General features: G+C 44.4%; 2 protein-coding genes across 2 annotated transcripts in view; one reads left to right on the forward strand and one right to left on the reverse strand.

The window, feature by feature from the left end:
* The window catches only part of Cog3 (conserved oligomeric Golgi complex subunit 3), a 41,589-nt gene extending 40,321 nt beyond the window's left edge, over positions 1-1,268 (forward strand). The window contains exon 20 of the mRNA XM_065429923.2: positions 900-1,268. Coding sequence (XP_065285995.1) covers positions 900-935 — 36 coding nt within the window. The 3' untranslated portion in view covers positions 936-1,268. The remainder of the gene's footprint in view (positions 1-899) is intronic.
* Positions 1,269-11,150: 9,882 nt separating this feature from the next.
* On the reverse strand, positions 11,151-17,485 carry LOC135900451 (small ribosomal subunit protein mS26-like). Its single transcript, XM_065429950.1, has 4 exons — positions 17,092-17,485; positions 16,552-16,689; positions 14,904-15,027; positions 11,151-11,412 (listed from the first exon to the last, which is right to left on the reverse strand). The coding sequence occupies exons 1-4, from the start codon at positions 17,358-17,360 to the stop codon at positions 11,221-11,223; spliced, it is 723 nt and encodes a 240-aa protein (XP_065286022.1). The 5' UTR covers positions 17,361-17,485; the 3' UTR covers positions 11,151-11,220.
* Between the last annotated feature and the right edge of the window lie 8,548 nt (positions 17,486-26,033).

Consider the following 26,033-nt stretch of genomic DNA (forward strand, 5'->3'; position numbering starts at 1 on the left):
TTCTATGTTCAAGTTAAACATAATGCTATTTCAAATTTTGGTGCATGCAATTCAAAATGGACCGTTTTCCTAATTTGCACATCTGCGCAGCGCACATTTACCAACTAAGGGCGGCCGAGGTCATAATTCAAATGAAGGCTAGGTGCTAGCTGCCTACGCTGTGGCTTGTCTCTTGCGCGTTGTTTTGTCACAGGAGCCACAACTACATTTCCCATCTCATAATACGATTAAACTGTGCTTGTAAACACTGTTTGTGAAAATGACTATGCTATCATTAGTTAAGCAAACTTCCTTGCAGGAAAGCTAGCTTGCTCTGCTTGTTAATGCATTTTGAAGTCGCTTTAAGTGAAGCAAGAATATCGGTTCACTTAGAACTTTTTGGCTTGCCAGAGAAAAGGAGCATGGTGAAAACTGGCTATGAGACAGTTTGCGACAGATGGCTATGGCTTTATGAGACAAGAGTAGTCAGAATGTGCCCAATTTTTTATGGTAAGGCGACTGTTAGCAGCTACATCCATTACTATAAAATGGTGTTCTGACTGAGTACAGTCATGTGTATTATTTGGTACTACAATTGTTCCGGATTGTGCACCTCTTTTAGGATTAGTGGGTGTGTTGCATGCCTGTGTAGTAAGCCATAAATCTGTTCTAAATTATGTGTATTATTCAAGCAAAAACCCGTGATCAATGGCAGTTTTAATTGAGACACAATGACCATACTTCAAGAACCATGGATGCCTTTTCAAATACAATTGAATTACACTTACACAGACTCCCAAGTTAATGACTGCACTAAGTATAGCTCCATTACCATGCACCTCTCTGCATGAGCTGCTGTTATTTAATATTTCAAGTGTAATGCATATTCATTAATGATTCTTTTTGTGCCTTTATTTCAGATTAACGTTGTGTTAACAGCATTCCAGACAAAGTGAAATGATTTTTGCAAGAAGCTGGCATGAAGCTCTAGAAGCATGGCTTTATATTGAAAGATGCAAGTATCAGTGCCACTCAGAGTGGCCAGCTGATGTCATCGAAGCAGGGCACTCTGTGAATGCCCTCGTGCGCCTTCTCTTCCAGCAATTGTGTTTTGTGTACACCTCAGGTGTCGGTGTGAATGCTTCGAATGTGTACATATGTGTAAAAATGCTAAGTTATTTGGAGAAGCAGTGGTATGAAAGAGTGTGTGCTGTTTTTCTACATTTTATAGTGAGAGAGGATTGTTATTCTTTGAGGAAAGTATTAAAGGGTTGTAAAGAAGCCTGTTATGACTGTCTTCTTGTTTTACTTTGGGTGGTAATTTGCTTGACCTGTTACTATCCATTCTTTGGTGCCGCTGAGACCAACTGGAAGGGCGCCTTTTGCATTAGCTTTGTAAGTGCACGCATGTGCGGTATTTTATCTTGTACAGCAAAACAAAGCAGGGAGGACTTATGACACATGCATATGTTTTCTCAAACATATATTTCAACAATTGGAGAAACTCACACACGAAAAAAAAACAACGTTAGTTTAACTCACTCGGCTAACTTACTGTTACTGAGAGGTGCTAATGCATGGTATACTACGGACCAGTTCTCGTAGAAAGTGGAAGCCTCATTAATTAACTTTTGGCAACTTAAATAACACAGGAACTTTTTTTTCACACAGCTGCCATTATATACGAGCTTTTTTACATCACTCAGATCCATGATGGTTGAAAAAATTGCTGCATAACGTGGCATGAAATGACCCTAATTGCTACAAACTGTGGGCGTTTCTTTTTCTTCCAATTCTCAACATACTACAATAGTATTCGTTATTGACACAATATGTTTCGGTGCAGAGAAAATTTTTATAGGAACTGGTTGAATGTCTCAATAAACTCTATATTGTCACTACAGAACCAAAGAACTTGCTGCTCCTAACTTGGCTGAGTTATGCCGAATACTAAACTGGTTCTCATCTGATTGGCAATGCCTTTGGAGGGAAAGCTGCATGGTAGCGCAGTGTTGCTGATGCTTCTTCCTCTTGTGCCCTCAAGTACTCCAGGAGTTCAGGTGTGTCTACTTCGGCTGTGGGAGGACATGGGTTCAAAACCACACTGCTGCCACTTACCTACCTACCTACCTACCTACCTATCTATCTATCTTATCTATCTATCTATCTATCTATCTATCTATCTATCTATCTATCTATCTGTCTGTCTGTCTGTCTGTCTGTCCGTCCGTCCGTCCAGTTGGGCACAATCCACCTCATGTGGGTGTGCACAGTTTTCACCTAACACTGAGGCAAGGTTATAATCAGGCTACCTGTGGTGCCAAGGAAGGGAAGTGGACTCGAAGACGGTAGAAAATTAGTTTGGGTGATAAGATTAGGAAATTTGCAAGCACAAGTTGGAATTAGCTAGCACAAGATGGGTAATTGGAGATGGCTGGGAGAGGCCTTCGTCCTGGAGTGGACATAAAAATAGGCTGATGATGATGATGACTCGTGACCATTGGTGTGACATGTTTCCAGGAATGGACAAGACCACGATGGGGGATGCACAACAAAGGTAGAAATTTCTGTACAGTGTTCTGGAGTACCCCTAAGAGGCCTCATTGCCTGCGCAACTTTAAGTTGCCTTGGTGCATCATGCCCTGTCCTAGTTACAACAACTTGCGGAAAATTAACAGAAGCACTTTTGTGAATCCAATAAGCAATGTACTGAACTTTGGTCGCAATCATAAGTGGTGCGGTATCGCCACTGGTGAGAGAAACATGTCACTCTCCTCATTTGGTGACGAATAGGTTTAGATCTGTGGTGCTTTCCATGCAGTAAATACATCATATTTTGTGGCATAACATTGAATTTCATAATGAATACGTTTAGTAATAACATGTGAAACGCAATTTTTTGGTCGAAAGTATAAGCAGTGAGAGAAGTGGGTGAAAAAACAGCATGAAATAAACAGGGACTAGGGAGAAACACAGGACAAGCACTGTCCTTATCACGTCATGCTGTTAAAGAAGTACCACCATGACAATTTTAACTTGTCATTTTCTTGCAGGAAATGAAGGTTGAAACCAAAGTGTCAAACCAAACCAAAACTTAAATTCTAGCTGAACCTTAACCCAAACCAATATCTGTAGAACATGCCTGAAACAAAAGAAATTAAAATGGTCACTGGTTTGGCACAAAATTGCTTGAGCATATAGGATACAAAAGAGTGATCAATAGACAAGTGATTTTTCAAAATAATTACTTTTCATTCAGTGCAACCAACAAGAATGTTATGACTCATGAGCTACATCATGTGCCAGAATGTGGCCAAACAAAAGTATGTTCTGCAAGTATACGGCCACCTCGGCGGACACGTTTGCACTTCTGAACTTGGCCATGCCATTTGTGTTGCGCTGCCGAAACATTGTTTCAGGGGCACTGCAATGTCATTGTTTCTGTTGAAGCTAGTACCACTTCAGCCATTAAGCCAGCTCACCACTACAGTTGAACCTCGGTATAACGAAGTTGTACTTGCAGCGAAAAAATTCGCTGAATTGCAAATTTTGTTAATTCAATGTTTTAAAGTTTCAGAAATAAAAGTAATTTCAAAAATTCTCACAACATTCCTCATGGATAGTATCTTGTCAGTAATCACTTGTAAACAAATCTCAAAGAGATCGGGCCATAGTAACATGGTTATGAGCGCCAACACATGTGGCGCAGATCACCCCGTGAGCAATGCATCAGCGTGGCTCACGGCTTCAGAGATTAGCTTGTGTTGCCGTAAATCTTGGATGCCAAGGCTGACCACGCTTAGTGCCTGCAGCCGTCATCGGACATCACCCTCAAATTAAAAACAAAAGTGCAAAAAGACATGCATATTCGTCCTGAGAAAAAAGAATTGTCGCCGTTTCTCCACAAAGGCGGAGCATTGATGGCGATAGCAAAGAGATAACTGCACAAAGCAGTGTTCGTAGTTTTATCGGTGTCACTGGGCGCTCAGACAAAGATCACTCGAACAAATACACTAGCTGTGGCAGTGCGAACGTAAGCTTTGCACCATGACTCGGAAAGTTGAGATTACACGTTTGCGAGCACGCATGGGAACAAAATGCGCATGAAGGCACCAACCAGCTCAGCTCGACCTTTGCACTTGCTGAAGATTACCTTCATGATAAGGCACATGGCCCGCATATGGACAGCCATGCGGAGCAAAGGTAGAGGAGACAAGCAATGAAAGAGGGCGGATAGGCGCACGACCCTTGTCCCTCTCCTTCCTCTAGTGCGTGCTGGATCACGTTACCAGGCACTCGCCCCTCCACTAACCCCCTAGCTGCCGTGCGCCCCACAGCCTCTGCAAGTTGTTACGTGACAAATGGCGCAGCGCTGTTTCCTGCATACTGCATCGCGGCACGCACGCTTCAATGGCGTTTTTTTCCACTCAAACTTTTCATGCAGAAGGACACTTGCAAATAACTTCGTCCTCAGCCGACATTTTATATTTCGCTAAATTTACCAGCCATAAAGGCTCCAATTACATGCTTGAACTGGCCGAAAACTTCATTAAATCGAAACCGTGTCACAATATAACTTAAGTCCCAAAAAAGAATAGACGGTTTTCAATAGAGCTAAGATTGGGAAATAAAAATAGTTACGTCACAGATATCGTTAAATCGAGGTTTGACTGTATTACTAGATAAATCGTCAAACACACACACCAGGATCCACAGAGAAAATGTCGTCCTTGAGAAAGGAAAACCAGCTAATTCATCAGCACAGCTTCTTGTAACACTAACATGTAATGAAGTTGCTGATGAATGCCATCACCTTCTCACTACAAGGTAAATGGAACAGCAAGTCTGCTTTTCTTGTGTTTTGTGGTTTAATACACATTTGCCCACGCCTATTGGAACACAACGTTCTTGCATCTCAATCCCAAGGCACAATATGCATGATTCTGACAATTTGGTTGCGCAGTCAGCGCAAGGTACAGTGCCATGTGCAATTGCACAAGATTGTTGCAGTATTTAGCACAAACTGCTTTTTATGCATAGGGCTGCTGTAGCTGTACAACAGTACACTTCACTGATACTTACGTAAAGACATTCATTTCCATTCCCCATGTACTAGAAAGCCCAATATTTCCACCTCTTGACAAAGCCTGCGCATCCGTCACGCAGACAAGTCGTTAGCACTGTGCAGTACTATTTTGCCATAGGGCAGGATAGAGTTCACTGTACTGAACAGGTTTACTAACTGGTTCAGTATTGCAAACTGGTTCGTGAACCATTATAAATATTCATTTCTTCAAACTGCAATGAGAGAGACAGAGAGACATTTATTTACAAAAAGGCAGAGAGTTCGGCTTGAGCTATAACTTGCTCTGGCCTGCTACTCTACACTGGGGAAAATGGATCGGGAGGGAAAGGGCTGATGAATGATGATGACGTTATAAGGAAGAGATGCGTATATATAAATTCACAGAGTTGAAGCATCTCTAAAGCCGTGCGTCCAGCCCAGTGGCTTGGAGAAAAGCTATAGTGGCACTTGTTAACAGGGCTGCGCTGTTTGCATTAGGCCAAGGACCTAAAAGAAACTCTTCTGATAGCGGCCTCTTATGGATCTTTGCAACGGAAACGACCAGTTGCTGTCGTTCTTGCGTGTATGCGGGACACACGCAAAATATATGATAAAGCGTTTCTGGCACCTCACAGTATTCACAGTTTGGGCTAGTGTCACTGCCACCTATCATTTGTCTATAACGGTTGTTGAATGCGACACCAAGGCAAATCCAGTGCACCATGCTCGTTTGGCTTCTTTTGAGCTTGTGAGCCATACGAAATTTCATTTCTTGGTCCCATTTGTGTACTCGCTGGTGTCGTCGATCAGGTTGGGTCCAGTGTTCCAACGTACGGTTGCGTATTACTCGACGAAGTAGGGCGTTTGTGTCTGTTCGTGAGAATGGAATGCATACTTCAGAAGCATTATCTAAAGCAGTTTTCGCTTCAGCGTCTGCCTGTTCATTTCCTATCATGCCACAGTGTGAAGGTACCCACTGAAGGTGACATTGTGGCCATATCTAGTTGTGCGGTTGAGATGTTCTGTAATTTCTATAGCCATGGAATAATACGGGCCCCATCTAATGACACAGTCAATCGTTTAAAGAGCTGGCTTGCAATTGCAGAATATCGTCCATGTGTGAGGAGGCTCCTCACAGAGAAATCGAAGTGCCTCCCGGATAGCTACAAGTTCTGTGGCAGTTGATGTTGATCCATGGTCCAGTTTAAACCGCCGAGCAATGAACATATGTGGAATGACCAACGCTGCAGTGGAGGCATATGGTGTGACAAAGCCACCGGTATACACATGTACAGTATCTCCGTAGTCTGCAGAAATGTGCAACAGGGTAAGTTGCTTGAGGCCAATAGATGTAACGGATGACTTTTTAGTAATTCCAGGGATCTGCAGTGTAACGAAAGGTTTAGGCAGAACCCACGGGGATATTCTCGGAATACAGGCGGGAGAAAATCTTGATAGTAGAACACTCTGATGACATGACATAGTCCTTGAAAAGCTGGAACCTGGGTGGGTGGCAGAAAGCGATGACAGAGGATGGTGCCTGTGTCAGGTCAACACGTGAAGGTACATTCGAAGAGGCTCACAAAGCAGGTATACCCCAATAAGACAAGCACGAGCTTCTGCTATTGTTCCATTAATTGACGTGCATCGTGGGAGGCCCAAACATGTGCACAGCACTTGAGCTTGAATGCTCTCCAATGTGCGCACACAGCTAAGTCCCACGCTTGAGGGCGCCAGCAAGCTGTACCGTATATACCCTACAAATAGTGCTTGGTACAGTTGGAGTAATGATGACTCAGAAGGGCCCCATCTTGTTCCTGCAACGATGCAAAGGACGTGAAAAAAACTCTTCAGCTTTGACTTTAGTGCAGCGACGTGTCTTCACCAAGATAATCCCCGGTCTATGACTAAGCCAAGGAATCTGTGGTACCATAGGTATCCCTACTCCTTTAATGATTATCGGATACCTGGTCATTCATTTTCGTGTGAATGCAATCACAGAAAATTTTTCTGTTGGGAGCTGGAGGCCTTGCTGCCGCAGATACCTAGCTGTGATTGTCACTGCACATTGATGCCTAGCACACATTTGGGGACGGGTGGCTCCAGATGCCCATATGCATATGTCGTCCGCATATGTGCTAATCTTCACCGTGTTAGGATGTTCAGATGCAAGGCCAATCGATGCAACATTGAAAAGAGTTGGAATGAGAACTCCCCCTTGTGGAACACCTCAATGGATATTGTACTGTTCGGTGTCACCATCACTTGTCGACATATATACCGTGCAGCCACTGAGGTAGCTAACAATTCATGCATATAGCCGCCCACTGATGTTCAAATCTTCCAGTGCATCAAGGATTGCATAATGGAGTACATTGTCGTATGCACCCTTAATGTCCAGAAAAACAGCTCAAACTAACCGACAGCGACTTTCCTGTTCAACGGTGGAGACCAAGCCGATAACACCGTCAATGGAAGAGCGGCCTTTTCTAAATCCGTGCATAAAATCAGAAAAGCAATTATTTCTCTCTGGAAACTATTCCAGCCTTGACAAGACCATTTTTTCCATTAGTTTGCTGACGCAACTGGCTAAGGCGATCGGTCTGTAGAAGGAAAGCTCGTTAGGGCACTCCCCCGGTTTAAGCGCGACTGCATTTCCAACTATCTGGAACATTTCCTGTCTCCCACGTCGTGTTATAAAAAGATAGAAGACGTCGTGATCCTGTGTCAAGATGGCAGAGTGCAGCGTACATGATTCCGTCTTGTCCTAGTGCTGATGAGCGTCGAGAAACCGAAATTGCAGCATCAAGCTCTTGCATCGTAAAAGGTACTTGGAGTCGCTCATCAGTTGACGGGGGTGCGATGGTGACAAGGGATGAAGTCACTGCATTAGATGCATCCACAATGAGTTTACAGTAGTCTTCTGCTACCTCCAATTTGGTCCGGCGTTGATGTAGAGCCACTGCACGGAATGGGTCTTTGTTGTGGAGTTGCCTGGAGACTTCGTATGACCCGCCAGATCTTAGATAGAGGCTGTCTTGGACCTAAGGATCCACAGAATGTCCTCCAACGCTGTCTGTCCAGCTTGTCCAGATATCGTAGAACATGTCACTGAGCTCGGCGACTGTTCGAAAGATCTGACGGTGACTTTGTTCTTCTGCATCGCCATTCCGCACGGCGACGGATTGCACGAAGGGCCTCATATTGTATGTCGACCGATGATCTTTGCCTCGGTACGCTAACTTCTCTGGTTTTGTCCTGCAGGGTGCAGGCAATGATGTCCTCTATTTCAGATGGAGATGTCGTACTCTGACAGGCGGTGTCAGTCCAGTCTGTTTGACGAATGCAACGTGAGGCTGAATGGCGAAACCAGCTGAAGTGGACGTAAGTTGGAAGGTGGTCACTACCATGAGTCTCTAGATCCATCGGCCAGCTTGCTGAAGACAGAAGGCTCCTTGATACAAACGTTAGGTCAAGACAACTGCTGTAGGAAGTGCCACGAATAAATGTAGGAGACCCGTCATTGAGCAAATTTAGTTCCTGATTACACATAAAGTCTGCCAAATGTATGCCACAAGAATTCATCAAACTGTCCCCACAGGGGATGGTGTGCCTTAAAGTCACCAATCACAATACGAGGACCTTGAGATGCTTGCAGCAGGGACATCAGGTGCGAGTAATCGATCCTCACTTTTGGATGGATGTATCCTCCAATCACTGATGGCGCACTGTAAACGTGCGCCATCTGTGTTTTATAGTAAGGCTTACGTAATCATTAGTAGTATGCGATAGAACATCATGTCTGAAATACACCAGATCGTGACGTATGCAAATTAACTATTTGCTTGAGGTGTGGTCGTTACGAGACCATGTGGACATATCCAGAAATACGGAAAGAAGAATCCGTATTAGGTTCACAGATAATGATAACTGGAAATTGGTTCTTAAATACCCGCTGTCGGAAATCCGACAGACAACCACGTAGACCTCGAGCATTCCATTGCATAACAAGTGATCGACGCAGCCGTTCTTCAAACATCGTCGCCATACTTGTTTAGTGAAGAACCACTAAAAGTGGTTCCAACAGTTCAAGTAGCTGCACAGCAGCCTTGGCAGCCGGGGTATGTAGGACCGAAAAAATCCTGCACATGGAGCCCATCAAATTTTTCAACATACTTGTGACGTCAATGTCATCCATCTTTTCATTCTCTTCAGTGCGTGTAGGAGCAGTGCATAAGGGCATTCCCTCACGCCTTGATGGTAACGAGAGCCACTGAGTCTCCGATGTGTTTGGGGCCGGTGATGAGCCGCCTTGTACTTTCGTAGAATACAAAGGCTTTTTCATTGCTTCTCATTTTTCATTGCTTCTTCATTCCTCAGACGAGGAAGGGGTGGAAGCTGTACTTGAGCTGTCAATCCGTCTACGCGAGGAAGGCTGCGGTACCGTTGATGTCGGTGTTGTGAATGGCGTCTGCGGTGCTGGATAGCCCTTGCCGCTTCCTTGTGTGTGGAATGATCTCTACCCATCTTCTTCAGAATGCCCATTTCCTTCCTGATCTTTGGGCATTCTTTTGACGTTGCGTCGTGGGCACCAGAACAACAGCAACGATGCAATTGCTGTCTGCGTGCGGTCCACCCCATTGTTTGCATGTTACTGCACCCTTGCAAACTGCACTGAAATGCCCAAGTTTCATATACTTGTGACATTGTAAAAGCCTCGGCACGTAAGGACGTAGCAAATGCCTCACATGTCCAACCTTGACGTGTGTTGGCCAAGTTTCTGACTGGAACACTAATTTCACACGGGATCGTCCAAAACGGTGAAAGCAGAGCACAGGAGCTGACAATGATAGTAGTTTCGCCAGGTCACTGTAATATAAATGTCCATGTCGTAGATGACACCCGTCATTGCTTCTTTGCCATATGTGGGGAATGCTTGAACAGAGGTGCTCTACTTGACCATGAGCAGTTCATTCAAAATATTCTGACACGCTCTACCTATTCAGTGAGTTGAGGTTATCTGTTGTCGTTGTTGGTACGTATGCAATAGTGTATGACTGCTTGCCACTTGCCTTTTTCATCGCCTGATGAATGGTCAGTTATGTTCTTCGTATCTTTCTCTTCAGACGTCGGCTTGACACCAACGTAAAATCACTGTCCGAGCCCATATCATCAGTAGAGAAGCCATCAGATGACTCAATCAGAACCATGCTGGGGTCGAATCGGTCAGTCACGCCGGTGGCATAACGAACTGGCCGTTCAGGACCCAATTTCTGGGCGGGGTTTGGTTCCCCATTGGAGAGGGCGACATCCCCCAGTTTACTTGTCACTGATTTCAAAGATCACAGGAAATAAGATAGAAAATGCAGAGAGCTCGAAGCTGAAGCTGCTTGCTACAATCACTTCTTCTTCCTTCCGCAATGAAATCGGAGCATGCTGAACCCAAACCAAACTGGTTCAAACATATTGACCATAGAAAAAGTACTGGAAAGTGACCCAGAATAATTTCCTATAGTGCTTGATACGTACTTGTTTCTGCAAACCAGTCTTGGCACCCATGAGATAGAGAAACACATGGAGACTGGGGCGAGGGTCCCGTTGCAGTCTTTGACTTTGGGACCCTCGTCTGTATTTTGTCTCTTACCAATTCATTGTATTTAAAGAATAATAAACTGAACTGAACTGAAACACAATGCACCTTTAAACCTTTGCACTGACATTGTCAATCCCCTTTTGTGGTGATAGGTATCATGGCAAAAAGATTCGTGCACTTTATCTACAGTAAGACAAAAGCTATCACAGCTTGTTTCCAACTAACACCAAATGTGACGTGTTACTTCGGCCTGGCGCGGCAAGTAAGGCACCAGCTCGATCACTATGTTTTTCGTTATTTCCTTTATTTCGTTCTGGATAACTCAGTGAGCCTGTGCGAGGGCGCTACTTTATAATGAAATTAAAATAACTTGCGTTTTTCCAACCTTCATACTTGCTAAATGTGATCTTTCTATGTGTCAGGAGTTTGTGGTACAGTTTTTTACTAATTCGACAGAATGCATCAGAATAAACTTTTAAGCTGCAAGAAAGAATCATGCCAAACAAACAGCAGTGAAATTTCTGCATAGTTTAATACTCATTCTTTGAACACTACAGCCTCATCAATTCTATTTGTCTCCCAGTTAAAATCGTTTCCTTTTGGGCATTGCATAGGCATGTGCAGGTCCTTGTTTGTACAGTTCGTAGTGAGGCGTTCCCTCCCAAATTTCCTTTCCTTGTGGATCGATGGCATAGCTGTAGCTGATGGGATTTTCGATGGCAAACTCTATGACTTCGTCCAAGTTCTCAAGGGTGACATAGGTGGAACTCCTCTCCTGCAACAAAAGAGGATGGTGGGAAGCGTACTTGCAGTCACAAAGTGCCGTTCACAGAAGCAGCTTCACAATATTACACTTTCAAGCTGCCTATTCAATCTAGTACTTTCACTATATTTATCTCAACTTTGTTATTTGATGTTTCATACATAGATGTTACCTTATATTTTTTCCATCACTGCCACTGACACTGCGTTCCATCAAAATAATCTGAATTGCAAAAATGTGGCACAGGAGGACGTCACCACATTTCCTTGTCGGCGTTTTCATGGCTCCACAACATAAAATTCTGCAATACTATATTTGGCAGATATCATTCTAGCTGTGTGCTCTATACCCCGCACTTGTTTGCCAAAAATTTTCAAACCTGATTAGAGCCCTGTTGAGGCCAGAGGGCCCCATCTACAACCACAGCAAGTTATGCTTGCAGTACTTATTGAAATCTAATCCTAGCAAAAAAGTTCTATCTGGACAGGTTCTAATTTAGCCATAAGACTGACAAGGATGTGACCCATGGCAGTTTTCAACTTCAACCACATTGAATAAACTGCACTTTGTTGCCATGTACTTATTGGTCATTGGTACTATACAGTGCAGAATAATCATGCGATCCAAAGCTCCAGTAGTTCTTATTAAACAGCAGCACTAGCTTTCAAAGTTGGCAATGTTTATATGCTGGCTGTGTGCTTTAAGGGCCTCTAAGGCACCACTTAACAGAACAACAAACACTGAGTTTAAGAAGGCATCACTTCATAAATAGCGTCCCACATGAATTTCAATCACAACAGTAATCTATAGCTGAGAAGTGTCTGGCAACCCATATACGTCTCATGTACACAAACTTACGTAAAGACACCTTTGTCAGTTGCCCTTACAGCTAAATCTGCAAGTGCATATTGTTTCGGAGTGGTTTGTTTTCATGAAATAAAATACAAAGTACTGCATATCTTGCTGTGCCTGTTCAAAAAAAAGTTCTGTGCACATGTGAAAAACCAGGCAATTAAATGTAGTAAGTGTTATACTAAACAACATGAGACTCCGAAATGCGATCGTTCAGCAAAATTTGAGCAATGGTGAGTTCAAAACATTTTTTCTAACAGGCACAGCGAAATATGTAGGACCCTGTATAGTCGAAACAGTAATGTGTACCGTCCCCCCACCTGTTGAGCCATAAAAACTAGCTAGCATGGTAGACAAAACAGTTTTGAGCCAGAACTGAAAAGCTGACCAGTATGATGATTTTGCAGTAACACGAAAGTTTCTATCACTTTACATTTTTTAAAGACGGCTTACTTAACATGGAACTCCTTCGGGGGCTCCCTGTGTACCACCAACAAATAACACAGTTTTGTGTACAAGTGACATCGTTGGTGAGCCAGCTTGAAACTGAGCCCACGCTACACTTCTCACAAATACAAGGAATGAATTTTACAAACTCACTCGTATTAAAGGGACACTTATGAGAAAAATATGTTCAGTTTTATTAGTAAATTACCTTTCTACAATCTCAAAAAGGCCACTCTTACCAAAAGACCAACGACTCAGAACATGGCATCAGATGTTGGTGGAAACGAAAAGACCATGATCTGCAGTGATGGAATCAAGCCTGCTGCTTGTGATTCAAGTAGGAATTATAATTTTAGGTTGGCCCGAACTTCTTAGTAATTGAGGTGTATGCAATCATGTTATGTAAGTCAACATTATTAAATGCACCATATTTACTGTTTTAAATTGTAGTCTTTTATATTACGTACCAGTGCTCAAAACAAACACAAGGCAAAAGCGGGAGCCAATGTTTCGAAAGTGGACTTGTCTTTTTCAAGGCCTTGAAAAACTTGTCGATAAGTTGGCTCCCGCTTTTACCTTGTGTATTTATTTATTTATTTCCTCAAAGGTCTCTTGTTGAGACATTACATGAGGGAGGGGGGGTTAGTGACAAAGAAAGATACTACAAATTAAAATTACAAAGGCATATTTTCGATGAGTCGCTTGAATGCAATGGGTCGATGATAGTGGCAACTTCGGCAACTTCGCGTTTTGCAAATCTTCTTGAATTTACATCTCCTGCCTTCTCCGTGTTTTCCCTGGATACCAGATGCTCGCGGTTTATTCTACGCACATTCTAGTCTGTAAAATAGTTTTTAAATTATCTGTACTGTAACTCTTACACTAACAAAGGTGCAAACAGTTAAACAGTTAGCAATTTAAAAAAAATCTATGTAATCAAGCTGTGCTGCCTTCAAGGCAAGTGGAACAGCAGAACCGTGCTGAGCTGTGGCATCCCTTGTTGCGGAGCACATGAGTGCTTTTACACGAGCACGACTCTGAGAGTGAGTACCCAAAATTCTGTGGTCTCCCTGTGAGACACAAAATATCATTAACTAATTGTGCCGTAAATGGGTGCCAGCACTACATAGCCCCAATGCCATATCCTACTGCTTCTCACCAATGCCCACATGCAATTGCTGTTACGCTCACCTATCAATGTTTCCAATGTACAACTTCATGATGACGATCTCGACAGCAAATAAAAAAATTCTGACAAAAAATGATCCATTTAATTTTCCACATCACCACTGCAGGTTTGGGCACTGTGACCGGTATGCTTTCTGTGGCACTAAAGAAATTGTGTACCGAAAAAATTCGTTGCCGGTCTCTTTATTGAGAGAGGAGGCTTGGTAAGCCAGCAAAGAAGTTAAAAGGCCAGTTGCGACACCACCTTGAAGTTCAAGCATCGGCTTGCCTCGATGTCATGGATTTCAAGAGCACCTCTTTAAGCCTTGTTAATTCTTTTATCGATAAAGAATAGTGTACATGGTATTGTAATAGCGCCAAGGACTGAGCTTGGCAGGTTTCAGAAGCTTCTACTGCACCACAACAGCCTCAATATGAGAAAAATTAAATAATATCCATGGCATTACACTGACATACCAGCGCTGAGGTTTAGTTGAAAAATCCGAGAAATGGAAAGAAATTAATTCTGACGTTTTACTTTCGAGAACTCTGATCTCATTATGAGGCACACCACAGTGAGGGACACCGGATCAAATTTGACCACTTTAATGCGCACCTAAATATACATGTGTTTATGGATTTTGCTCCCATCAAGATGCAGCCAGGATTGAACCCACAACCTTGAGCTCAGCAGTGCAACACCATAGCAACTGGGCTACTGTGACAGGCAAGAACTGAAATTTTGGCCTCTGTTTTCTCTTCTAGTAAAGCAACATCTTACTGCAAAACTAACGAAAATAGTGTTTTGAAAGAATGCTTCATTATTCTGAACCACTTTAGTGTTTCTATTTAGAACAAAGCAGAGTATCAAGCTTGGGCACCACATGACTGATGCACTGGTCGCAGCAAATCATACGCGAACTTTTGAGAACAAGTCTAGAGAAGTGCAGGGAGAGCGAGCAGGCTTCAATACATGTGCTGAGAAAAATGCTAAGAACATGATGCAATGGCATTTTGTAGCACACACACACACATACCTTTTCTTGCCTCACAATCTTGTCCACTTGCTCTTTCAGTTGCACAAGCTTGGCTTTTGCATCCGCTTCCCTCTGTATGAGTTCCTCCACTCTCTTCGCTTCTTCCAACTTGTTTCTCTCCATCCTGAGAGTATTTGTAAAGAAATCAGACACCACAGGTAAAAGGCAGCAATTGTGTTGTAATGTGAATCAACGATTGAGCCAGCACTTTATTCCAGAAAACAATCTACGTGCCGAAGATGATGACACAGAGCAACAATAATGGTTACTGTACACAGATGGCCCACATTAATGTGGGCCATTAAGAGGTGGCCCACATTAATGCTCACACTAACTGCCCTCATGGACAGAAGCATCCAGCCTGGCCACAAGTTAAGCCATCATAGAAGACCAAGCTTAAGGCGGGAAACATGCACAATCTGTATCGTGGCAGCACCAGTTGGTTAGCGCATAAACAGATGTAACACGGCAGTCTATGGGAGAGAGTGCTTTATGATTGTGTAGGGTCCAGTGTACTGACACTGAAGGTTTTCAGATAAATTGGGCGTTCAAACGGGTGTCCAAAGGAGCGCATCGTTTGCCAGGACGGTAGGGAACAACTAATGGCGTTTTGCAGACATATGACCAATGCTGCTGCGACGCCGTAAGTCAGCCACACTAATACAACTAAGCTGAGAGTTTTAGCACTTCAAACGTTATAGCAGCACTCAAATGGCTTTGCTTGGGTGCCATGAGAAACAAATGAACCCAAAATGAATATCTTTACAGAAGTTGCTCACTCAGTCTAAGTTTGTGCAGCAGCTGCAAGGCCTAACACCACACTCTCAATGCCACAAAGCAACTACAGTTCCAAAAGTGGGCTCTGTCAGCTATTCCGAGTTATAGATTAAAAAAGATAACAAGGTATAGAAAATTTCGTGAAAGAATACAAGAAATTATAAAGTCGCCCATCAATTAGCTGCTGCTGAAGACAGTGAAAGCAGTCTTTAAGGAGCCATCAGAAATGTTGTGCACTACTTCGAACAACTCTTTCTGCACTTTTTCTAGCTTTCCTAGAGCACAGGTGCACTGTATATTTCTTTCTCATTAATCTGGCACAAGTGTTAACTATAGTCGATATACAAATATCCATGGCATAAGTAAATAATGACGGCAAAAAGAACAGAGGCAAATTAAATTACCACAAAGGCATTTATCGCTGTGATTCGTAGCTGGGCACATAACCTTGGCTTTACATTTCTCTTTCAAAACTATGTAAGCATTTCTTTCTTTTGTAATGTGCAGTGATTTAGAAGCACACAGTAAGTCTTTCGTGTGTGCTTTATAATTAAGTGTGGTTCAGTGTTAAATGAAACCAAAGGAGGGAGACGGCACATTTTTTACTCAAATCACTAAAAGCACGATGTTACTGAATACAGCACAAGAAAATCAAACTGATTTTTGTATCACGAGATCAATTAAGAAACATCGTCAGGCGTGTATATATATATATATATATATATATATATATATATATATATATATATATATATATATATATATATATATATATATATATATATATCTGTGGGTGTGTGTGTGTGTGTGTGTGTGTGTGTGTGTGTGTGTGTGTGTGTGTGTGTGTGTGTGTGTGTGTGTCATACGGTACCTTAGTAAAGCAACCCTCTGGTTTTCCTTTTCGTTTTCTTCTAGGAGGCGTTCATGCTCCCGCTCTTCCTCTTGGGACACGGCCGAGTGCTTGTCGGCCAGCTCGAGGTCCTTCAGGTGCTGCTCCCTCCAGAAGTTCCTTTAGACAAAATAGCAAGCAAGCATTTCTTGATCAAATCAATACAACCAGCAATTTTCGTCACAGTAAGACTGGAAGCACCATGCGCTAAAGCAGCGTCATACAACGACACTTAGTTATTACGGAACATTTCGAAACATCTGCTATTTCATGCAACCGTAAAATAACTGGATGACGAATAATGAATGAGTTTATGGCGCATGGTTTCCGTGGCTGCTCACATCTGCCGATTTCTGGCATCGGTTGATCGAAGTCACGTAGCTACAGGTTTAGTGTGCAAAATACATACACGAGCGGCCTTTAGATCAAAATACGTTGTGGCAATGCAGCACCTTGACAACAAATTTTCAGCTAGCTAGCATACTCTATCGCATGCTTTACGGCGCGCATTAGGGCACGCACCTGATGGCTTTCATTTCGGTTTTATAGGCAGCGTGCAAGCGCCGAAGCACTGCGAGTTCTTCTGGGTCCTTCGGGGGGCCCATGTTGATTTTGAAGAGCTTGGTAGGGGCCATCGGCATCCAGCGTGGCTTAGAGCCCTTGGGCTTTTTGTTCCATCTCACTTGCTGTAGACCAAGTAACCGGGAAACATCAGGACGGTGAAGAGCAGCATCGTAAGCGGTACTTCTTAAAGGCAACAAAGCCGCCTTTGGAAGTACCGAGGCCAACATCGAGTCACTTTCTCGTCGCTCACAGCGTCAAAATCCCGAATGCACGCAGCAGCCGACTGCGCGACGCAATCGCTGGCAATGCGGCTGCCGGTAAACCGAAGAGTAATATTTTGCCCCGTCCGGTCTCAGCTGATCTGCGGGCGTCAGCGCCCTTAAAGCACCCTTTAAGTTTAGCAAACAGTCTGAGAACAAAACTCGAGTAGCACTGTTTGAATTTACATGCTGAGCTGTTTTGGAGTCGAACAATCCGCTTTCTGTTCGGCTGCAGTTTTACACGAGCCAGCCTGCCACCCAGGGAAGAAATGAAAGGAAGGACGTGCTCACTATTTTCAGAAACATTGTGGTAATAATTTGAACAATTTTTGCTGGTTAAGGGAGTGTATAAGTAATTTTAACCGATTGTGGCATACCTAGGATGGAGTTGGGCTCGAAATCGAATGTACAATGGTTCCACTGTACCAGAATCTGGTCGAAAGCAGTCTAGGTAGCCACCTGTTTCAAATGCAAGTACACCCCCATGGCTCCCATAGCTTTAGCAATTACTATGCAATTTAACGTTGTGGCCAGAAACAGTGATTAAAGGTCGCTTGAAATTCATGAAGCCTTTTTTATTCGCGGGGCAGGAGAAAGGAAATGTGTGAGTGCGCGCCGTGCATTAACTTTCTAGATAAATTAATATCACTATATTTGAAGATGTTCCTTGTTCTTGAACATTGCAGCCTACGCAGTTATTTCATCTGTGAAAAGAGCTGGTTTTATCTGCCCCCTTCTCCCCCATCCGACTGTATATACTTTTATTTCTGCGATCTCAACAATAAACTTTAAAATAAAGATCGACTGCCCGAATGAAAAGCCTACACACACCTATGGTGGCGCGGCTGTGGATACAGTGCACAATGCCCCTAAGCATGGAGGAAGGAAACTGAGGAGAGGCCCTACCACCTCCGCGGTGTTGTCTCCGCGCGCTAGGAGAAAAGTGTGGATGAAATGACGTAGTAGGTTCTCCTCTTTTTTGCTGAATTTTTATTTCTTTGCATTGGCGGCCACGCCTTTCGGGCCACAATGGCGGCTTTGTTTTGGTTCTGTGCGCTCACACGTGTTGCTCCGTAGGTTTCGTTCGTACCGTGGAAAAGGCGCCATGCGGGCAGGTTCGCGTTGGTATCCGTGTTTTGTTGCGCTGCGTTAGCTGGACCGTGCTCTCCCGGATTTTGCTGTGGCCAGGTGGGACACGAGGGACACGAGGTTCATTTCGCGAGTTTGTGAAATGAACGCGCATGCAACGCTGTACGCAATGTACCACACCACGGCAACGGCAACGGACAAAGGAATATCCGCGGGAAATATTACCCTCTTCGGCGGAATCATGCTAACGTGCTAACGATTGTTTAGTATTGCTGCGGAGCGCGCGCGTCCGAGCACCACGGTTGCACGCAGCGGGGCGTGGTTTCGCGAGAAATGTAAACAAGAGAGGACAGCTGGCCCGATAGGCGGAGCAGCGCCATGAACAACGCCAACTTCCGGCTTCACTTTAGCTTCACAAAGAGTGACGTCAGGGCCTCTCCTGAGTTTCCTTCCTCCGTGCCCCCAAGTAAAATAAAGGTACACGTCATTTCCCCTACGTTGTCCTTGGTGTCTTGGTTTGTTGGCTTCTCATGACATGATTAACAAAAATGGAGCACGTCGGTTAACCCCCTTTCTTCTCGTGTTTTCTAGCACGGTATACAGTATAGTTGCAGGTGTGAGAGCTAACAGACTGTCACGACGACCAGCGCCTTCTGCTCCACACCAAGTTAGCTCACATGAATTCAAGGTCATTACGATTGACAAAGGTACGTGTACCATGACCACGCGCCTCAGAATCCCAGAAGGCGATGCGTGCTTCACTGCACTCCTTGAAGTCGACAGACATCAATGACCGACTGTATGGTTTCGATGCGATTACTTAGGATATGGAGTGACAGCTTGCCTATTGTTTTCCCTCCTTTCTCTTTCTTCATCTATTACTTCCCTTCCTCGTGCGTATAGTGAACCGAACATGCCTTCAGTTGAGCTCTCTGCCTTTCCTTGCCATTTAAGTGCACAAACGGTTATCTCTCTCTCTCTCTCTCGATCTGTAAACAAGTGCCACGGGTAAGCTCAGGATGACACCAGTTTCGAGATAATAATTCCCTAACTTCTCAAAGAAATGCAATGGCATTCCAGTTACTTTCGCGCTTCAGTGCATAAAAAGGCGTTTCGTTAAGAAAGTTAGAGGGACGACAGTGCGTTTTTACCGCAAGTTTGACGGCACTCATTTCGTAAATGGTGTTCCACATAATTATTTTCAAGTGGACATGCCTTGTAATCACACCCGCTGGAATTTGTAAATTGCAATATGTGCCACAAGGCAATTAGTTAAAAACATGATTAATTATTTTTTTTTACATAGAAGATTGTGCATTTCAATTCCGCCTCTTTCGCCTCCACATCCGCATCTTCGAGTAGACCAGCTCATATATACTAGAATTGTGATATCTGCCACAGGCAAAAAAAAAATAATAATAATAACTTGAAAGCGTTTGCTGAAACACCCTATATACTGGATGGAAAACAAAGAAAGCGGAAGCAGGGGATATGGAACCGGACGAAGGTATATAGCAGCCGGAGTTGACTAACGCGTCATCATATCACGTAATATCTCGTCCAGCCCGTTTGCAAGCAGGAACCTAAAGACGATTGCGAAGGGAGCCAACAAATCTGCCATGGGATTTTTCTGTCACGTGCCTCCTTTTGCGAAAACAGGAACCGAAGGATTACTACGAGCGAACTCATCGAATGCGTCACCAGACCTTTAAGGTCTGTGGGTCGAACGGCGAAGCTGTGCTAGTTACACCGCGTGTTAGAACATGCAAGTCAAACGTCGCAAGCAGTCTATATTGTAAACATTTTGTTTCACCATTATTTCACGCCCCGGCGCTGCCGACGTATTTCCGTGTCTCGTGCGCGCACTTCGGGATGGGCCTCCCGGTGCTGCTCTTTAAACTCGGCATATGTGGCGCGCAACTCGGGGTCGGCGCTACGACAATGAGCCCATTCACAAGCCAACTCTCGCTGACGCTCTCGGTAGGCAGCTTCGTCTTCATCATCATCATCATCATCATCATCATCATCATCATCAGCCTGGTTGCGCCCACTGCAGGGCAAAGGCCTCTCCCATGCTTCTCCAACAACCCCGGTCATGTACTAATTGTGGCCATGCCGTGCCTGCAAACTTCTTAATCTCATCCGCCCACCTAACTTTCTGCCGCCCCCTGCTACGCTTCCCTTCCCTTGGGATCCAGTCCGTAACCCTTAATGACCATCGGTTATCTTCCCTCCTCATTACATGTCCTGCCCATGCCCATTTCTTTTTCTTGATTTCAACTAAGATGTCATTAACTCGCGTTTGTTCCCTCACCCAATCTGCTCTTTTCTTATCCCTTAACGTTACACCTATCATTCTTCTTTCCATAGCTCGTTGTGTCGTCCTCAATTTGAGTAGAACCCTTTTCGTAAGCCTCCAGGTTTCTGCCCCGTAGGTGAGTACTGGTAAGACACAGCTATTATATACTTTTCTCTTGAGGGATAATGGCAACCTGCTGTTCATGATTTGGGAATGCCTGCCAAACGCACCCCAGCCCATTCCTATTCTTCTGATTATTTCCGTCTCATGATCCGGATCCGCCGTCACTATAGATGTATTCCCTTACGACTTCCAGTGCCTCGTTGCCTATTGTAAATTGCTGTTCTCTCCCGAGACTGTTAAGCATTACTTTAGTTTTCTGCAGATTAATTTTTAGACCCACTCTTCTGCTTTGCCTCTCCAGGTCAGTGAGCATGCATTGCAATTGGTCCCCTGAGTTACTAAGCAAGGCAATATCATCAGCGAATCGCAAGTTACTAAGGTATTCTCCATTAACTTTTATCCCCAATTCTTCCCAATCCAGGTCTCTGAATACCTCCTGTAAACATGCTGTGAATAGCATTGGAGATATCGTATCTCCCTGCCTGACGCCTTTCTTTATTGGGATTTTGTTGCTTGCTTTATGGAGGACTACGGTGGCTGTGGAGCCGCTATAGATATCTTCCAGTATTTTTACATATGGCTCATCTACACCCTGATTCCTTAATGCCTCCATGACAGCTGAGGTTTCGACTGAATCAAACGCTTTCTCGTAATCAATGAAAGCTATATATAAGGGTTGGTTATATTCTGCACATTTCTCTATCACTTGATTGATAGTGTGAATATGGTCTATTGTTGAGTAGCCTTTACGGAATCCTGCTTGGTCCTTTGGTTGACAGAAGTCTAAGGTGTTCCTGATTCTATTTGCAATTACCTTAGTAAATACTTTGTAGGCAACGGACAGTAAGCTGATCGGTCTATAATTTTTCAAGTCTTTGGCGTCCCCTTTCTTATGGATTAGGATTATGTTAGCGTTCTTCCATGATTCCGGTACGCTCGAGGTCATGAGGCATTGCGTATACAGGGTGGCCAGTTTCTCTAGAACAACCTGTCCACCATCCTTCAACAAATCTGCTGTTACCTGATCCTCCCCAGCTGCCTTCGCCCTTTGCATATCTCCTAAGGCTTTCTTTACTTCTTCCGGCGTTACCTTCGGTATTTCGAATTCCTCTAGACTATTTTCTCTTCCATTATCGTCGTGGGTGCCGCTGGTACTGTATAAATCTCTATAGAACTCCTCAGCCACTTGAACTATCTCATCCATATTCGTAATGATATTGCCGGCCTTGTCTCTTAACGCATGCATCTGATTCTTGCCAATTCCTAGTTTCTTCTTCACTGTTTTTAGGCTTCCTCCATTCCTGAGAGCATGTTCAATTCTATCCATATTATACTTCCTTATGTCAGCTGTCTTACGCTTGTTGATTAACTTCGAAAGTTCTGCCAGTTCTATTCTAGCTGTAGGGTTAGATGCTTTCATACATTGGCGTTTCTTGATCAGATCTTTCGTCTCCTGCGATAGTTTGCTGGTATCCTGCCTAACGGAGTTACCACCGACTTCCATTGCACACTCCTTAATGATGCCCACAAGATTGTCGTTCATTGCTTCAACACTAAGGTCCTCTTCCTGAGTTAAAGCTGAATACCTGTTCTGTAGCTTGATCTGGAATTCCTCTATTTTCCCTCTTACCGCTAACTCATTAATCGGCTTCTTATGTACCAGTTTCTTCCGTTCCCTCCTCAGGTCTAGGCTAATTCGAGTTCTTACCATCCTGTGGTCACTGCAGCGCACCTTGCCGAGCACGTCCACATCTTGTATGATGCCAGGGTTGGCGCAGAGTATGAGGTCTATTTCATTTCTAGTCTCGCCGTTCGGGCTCCTCCACGTCCACTTTCGGCTATCCCGCTTGCGGAAGAAGGTATTCATTATCCTCATATTATTCTGTTCCGCAAACTCTACTAATAACTCTCCCCTGCTATTCCAGTGCCTATGCCATATTCGCCCACTGCCTTGTCTTCGTCTTCAGGAGCACGCAATACTCGTGGTCTTCCCATAGTTGTAGGTGGGGTGGAATGTGTGGAACCAATAATCCAAAGCTTCGTATGTTGGGGGGAAAGGCCCAACAGCGCAGATGCTGACGCTGCAGTCGTTTTGGCGATTGGTTGGACTCGCTTGACAATTGACGTGGCTGCCGGCACTTCTTGCTCGCGCAAGAAGCGCCGGCAGCCACGTGCTCCTATTATCGCGTTTGAACCGCTGGGCACTGTTCGTTGGCCGCAAACCGCCAGCATACCATTTGTTTCTTTAGCGGTAGGGTGGAATCAATCGTCGGTAAATTCTATGCTGATCTGGATCAGTCGCCGAGAATGCACCTTGTGACAAACGTACAAGATTCGCGGAATAAGATAGCAATCTCACGAGGGGAAAGGGTCACACCGACCCCTTTCCCCTGTTGATCTCTTCTTTTCCTCTGCCGCTAGGTCACGTGGCCACCTTTTAGCTAAGTCCGACAACGACGGCTCAGGGCCCACATAAACAGTTTCACTAAAAGTAATGGCAAACCCAACTACTTCGTCAGCACGGTTTCTTGTAAGAATAAGCCTGCGATTGCTGATGAATGCTGTCATCATCTCAGTGTTTGGCAACTACGGCTGTAAACGGAAAAGAAAATTGGTGTTCTTGCGCGCCATGGTTCAGCGCACGTTTTACGCCTCCAAATGAAGTACAATGTTCTTCGATTTCGGCAAAACAATCTCGGGGCACCACATGTGTGATTTCGGGCTTTTTTGTCTGCGCTTAGTAAGCGCAAGACTCTGAGTCACGTGCATTTGGGTAAGGATTATTGTTACGCTTTTTAGCAAAGACTGTCTTTGTTGATTGTTGATTGTCCTCGGAACATGCTCTCGCAGATTAGCTTACCACATGTATATTCGTACACCCGTACACAAGAACGCCCGCTAGTATGTCACTGTACTGCTCGAGCTGGTACGTCTGGTCCGTACACGTATGTGCGTTGACGCGGCATCAGACGTAGACAGGGTACAGCAACGGCGTTGCTGTAGTTTTGTCGACCCGGATTCATTCGGAAAGAAGCAGCCAGCGCCCATTAGTAATATGAGGGCATTAAATCTGTGCTTGTTCAGCCGCGGCGCTCGGGGGTGCTAATAGGTTCCTGCTACGCTCCACGTCTTTAACGCGGGATATATCAGCTGGGCGAAGTTGCGCAGACGAAATGCATGCAGGTGTTTGAACCTCTTCAGATATGTGCCGACAGCAGCGGATAGCGATGCAAGTATAAAACAAGGAGACATTGGAATTACATTATAAATAGTACATAGCGAGAGACTCGAATGTTGAAGGCAGTACTGATTTTTGTACACTGCCAGAAAAAATGCTAAAGGTGGTGACTCCGTGTGTCGCAATAGATAGATAGATAGATAGATAGATAGATAGATAGATAGATAGATAGATAGATAGATAGATAGATAGATAGATAGATAGATAGATAGATAGATAGATAGACAGACAGACAGACAGACAGATAGATAGATAGATAGATAGATAGATAGATAGATAGATAGATAGATAGATAGATAGATAGATAGATAGATAGATAGATAGATAGATAGATAGATAGACAGACAGACAGACAGACAGACAGACAGACAGACAGACAGACAGACAGACAGACAGACAGACAGACAGACAGACAGATAGATAGATAGATAGATAGATAGATAGATAGATAGATAGATAGATAGATAGATAGATAGATAGATAGATAGATAGATAGATAGATAGATAGATAGATAGATAGATAGATAGATAGATAGATAGATAGATTCAAAATGTCTGAAGTAGGCAAAGAATGCTAATGGCATTAACAACAAAATTCGATTGAATTTAGGTGTGTCTTCACCAATCTGTGTTCTGCAGGAGGCAGTAGATGTAATTGAGAATTATTTGGACCCGACGGGGTTAAGGTGCTCCCCCTCCAAGTCGGAGCTGTTGCTGAACAGTCCCACTAGAAGGGGACGCAAGCCAAGGGGATGGATCCCCGTGGACCAGCTGAGCATTCAGCTTCGTACAAGAAATGGCGATCTCATACCTAGGGTTGATAAGATTAGGGTTCTGGGGATGACTGTTGAGTCGAACGGCGCCAACACGCTGACGATCCAGAAGATCATTGCCAAGACAGAAAATGCGGTACGCCTAGTTAAGAGGGTGGCCAACAGGCAGACGGGGTTCAAGGAGGACAGTCTCATTAGACTTATGCACGCATTTGTATTGTGTCACTTTACTTATGTGGCGGCCATGCACAAGTGGAAACCATCGGAGAAGGAGAAGCTTGACACGCAGATTAGGAATATCATGAAGAAAGTGTTGGGAGTGCCAATGTGCACCAGCACCGACCGACTTCTCCAGCTGGGAATTCATAATACCTTGGATGAGATAGCTGAGGCTCAGGAGAGGACGCAGATGGTGCGTCTCTCTACGACTAGCACGGGTCGGCATATTCTGAGAGAGTTAGGTGTTCCTCAGGAGAAGATTTCGCAGCTTCATCATCCGTCAAGCCCAGGCCGCCGCCGGAAGTCAACTGATTCCGGCCGACGTCTAGGGGGGAGGTAGACGGTGATAGGGAGAGCTGCGTCTCACCCGATCACCCATACTCTCTGACGGGTGTAAATAAAGTGCTATCTCTCTCTCTCGCAGCTTCATGTCGGTATTCCCGTGAAGGTCCGTAATCGGTATCACGTCAAGCCTGTTACCAGGAACATGGAACATGCATGCGGAGCGAAATGTTGGTAGAAGAAAGGCTAGGGGAGCTTGCCTACTGAGACTCATTCGTGATGAGAATCAGAAGGTTAGCTTCGTCGATGCTTCTTTTAACGAAGAGAGAAAGGTGTTTACCATGGTTGTCGTGGACAATGAGGGCAGTCTCGTTAACGCTGCTACCGTTCGGACTGATAGGCCAGAGGTCGCGGAGCAAGCGGCTATTGCGCTCGCCTTGGTTGACAGGCGCAGGCCTTTTGTATATAGCGATTCAAAGTCGGCCGTTAGGGCCTTTGAGAAGGGCTCGGTGGCTAAGGTTGCTTTTAAAATTATGCAGACATGTGAGATCTCTCAACACTACTTATGTTGGTTCCCTGCTCACCTTGGGATGATCGAGGGAGCCCCTCCGAATCTC

This window comes from Dermacentor albipictus, chromosome 1, assembly GCF_038994185.2.
Source record: "Dermacentor albipictus isolate Rhodes 1998 colony chromosome 1, USDA_Dalb.pri_finalv2, whole genome shotgun sequence".
Taxonomy (NCBI): Eukaryota; Metazoa; Arthropoda; class Arachnida; order Ixodida; family Ixodidae; genus Dermacentor; species Dermacentor albipictus.

Bases quoted from the DNA above. Each gene is read 5' to 3' on its own strand.
- LOC135900451 (XM_065429950.1), bottom strand. From the start codon at position 17,360: ATGTTGGCCTCGGTACTTCCAAAGGCGGCTTTGTTGCCTTTAAGAAGT. The intron at 16,690-17,091 runs GTGCGTGCCCTA...TTTTGTCTAAAG, and splicing joins ACCGAAATGAAAGCCATCAG to GAACTTCTGGAGGGAGCAGC. The intron at 15,028-16,551 runs GTACCGTATGAC...AAATACTCTCAG, and splicing joins CAGAGGGTTGCTTTACTAAG to GATGGAGAGAAACAAGTTGG.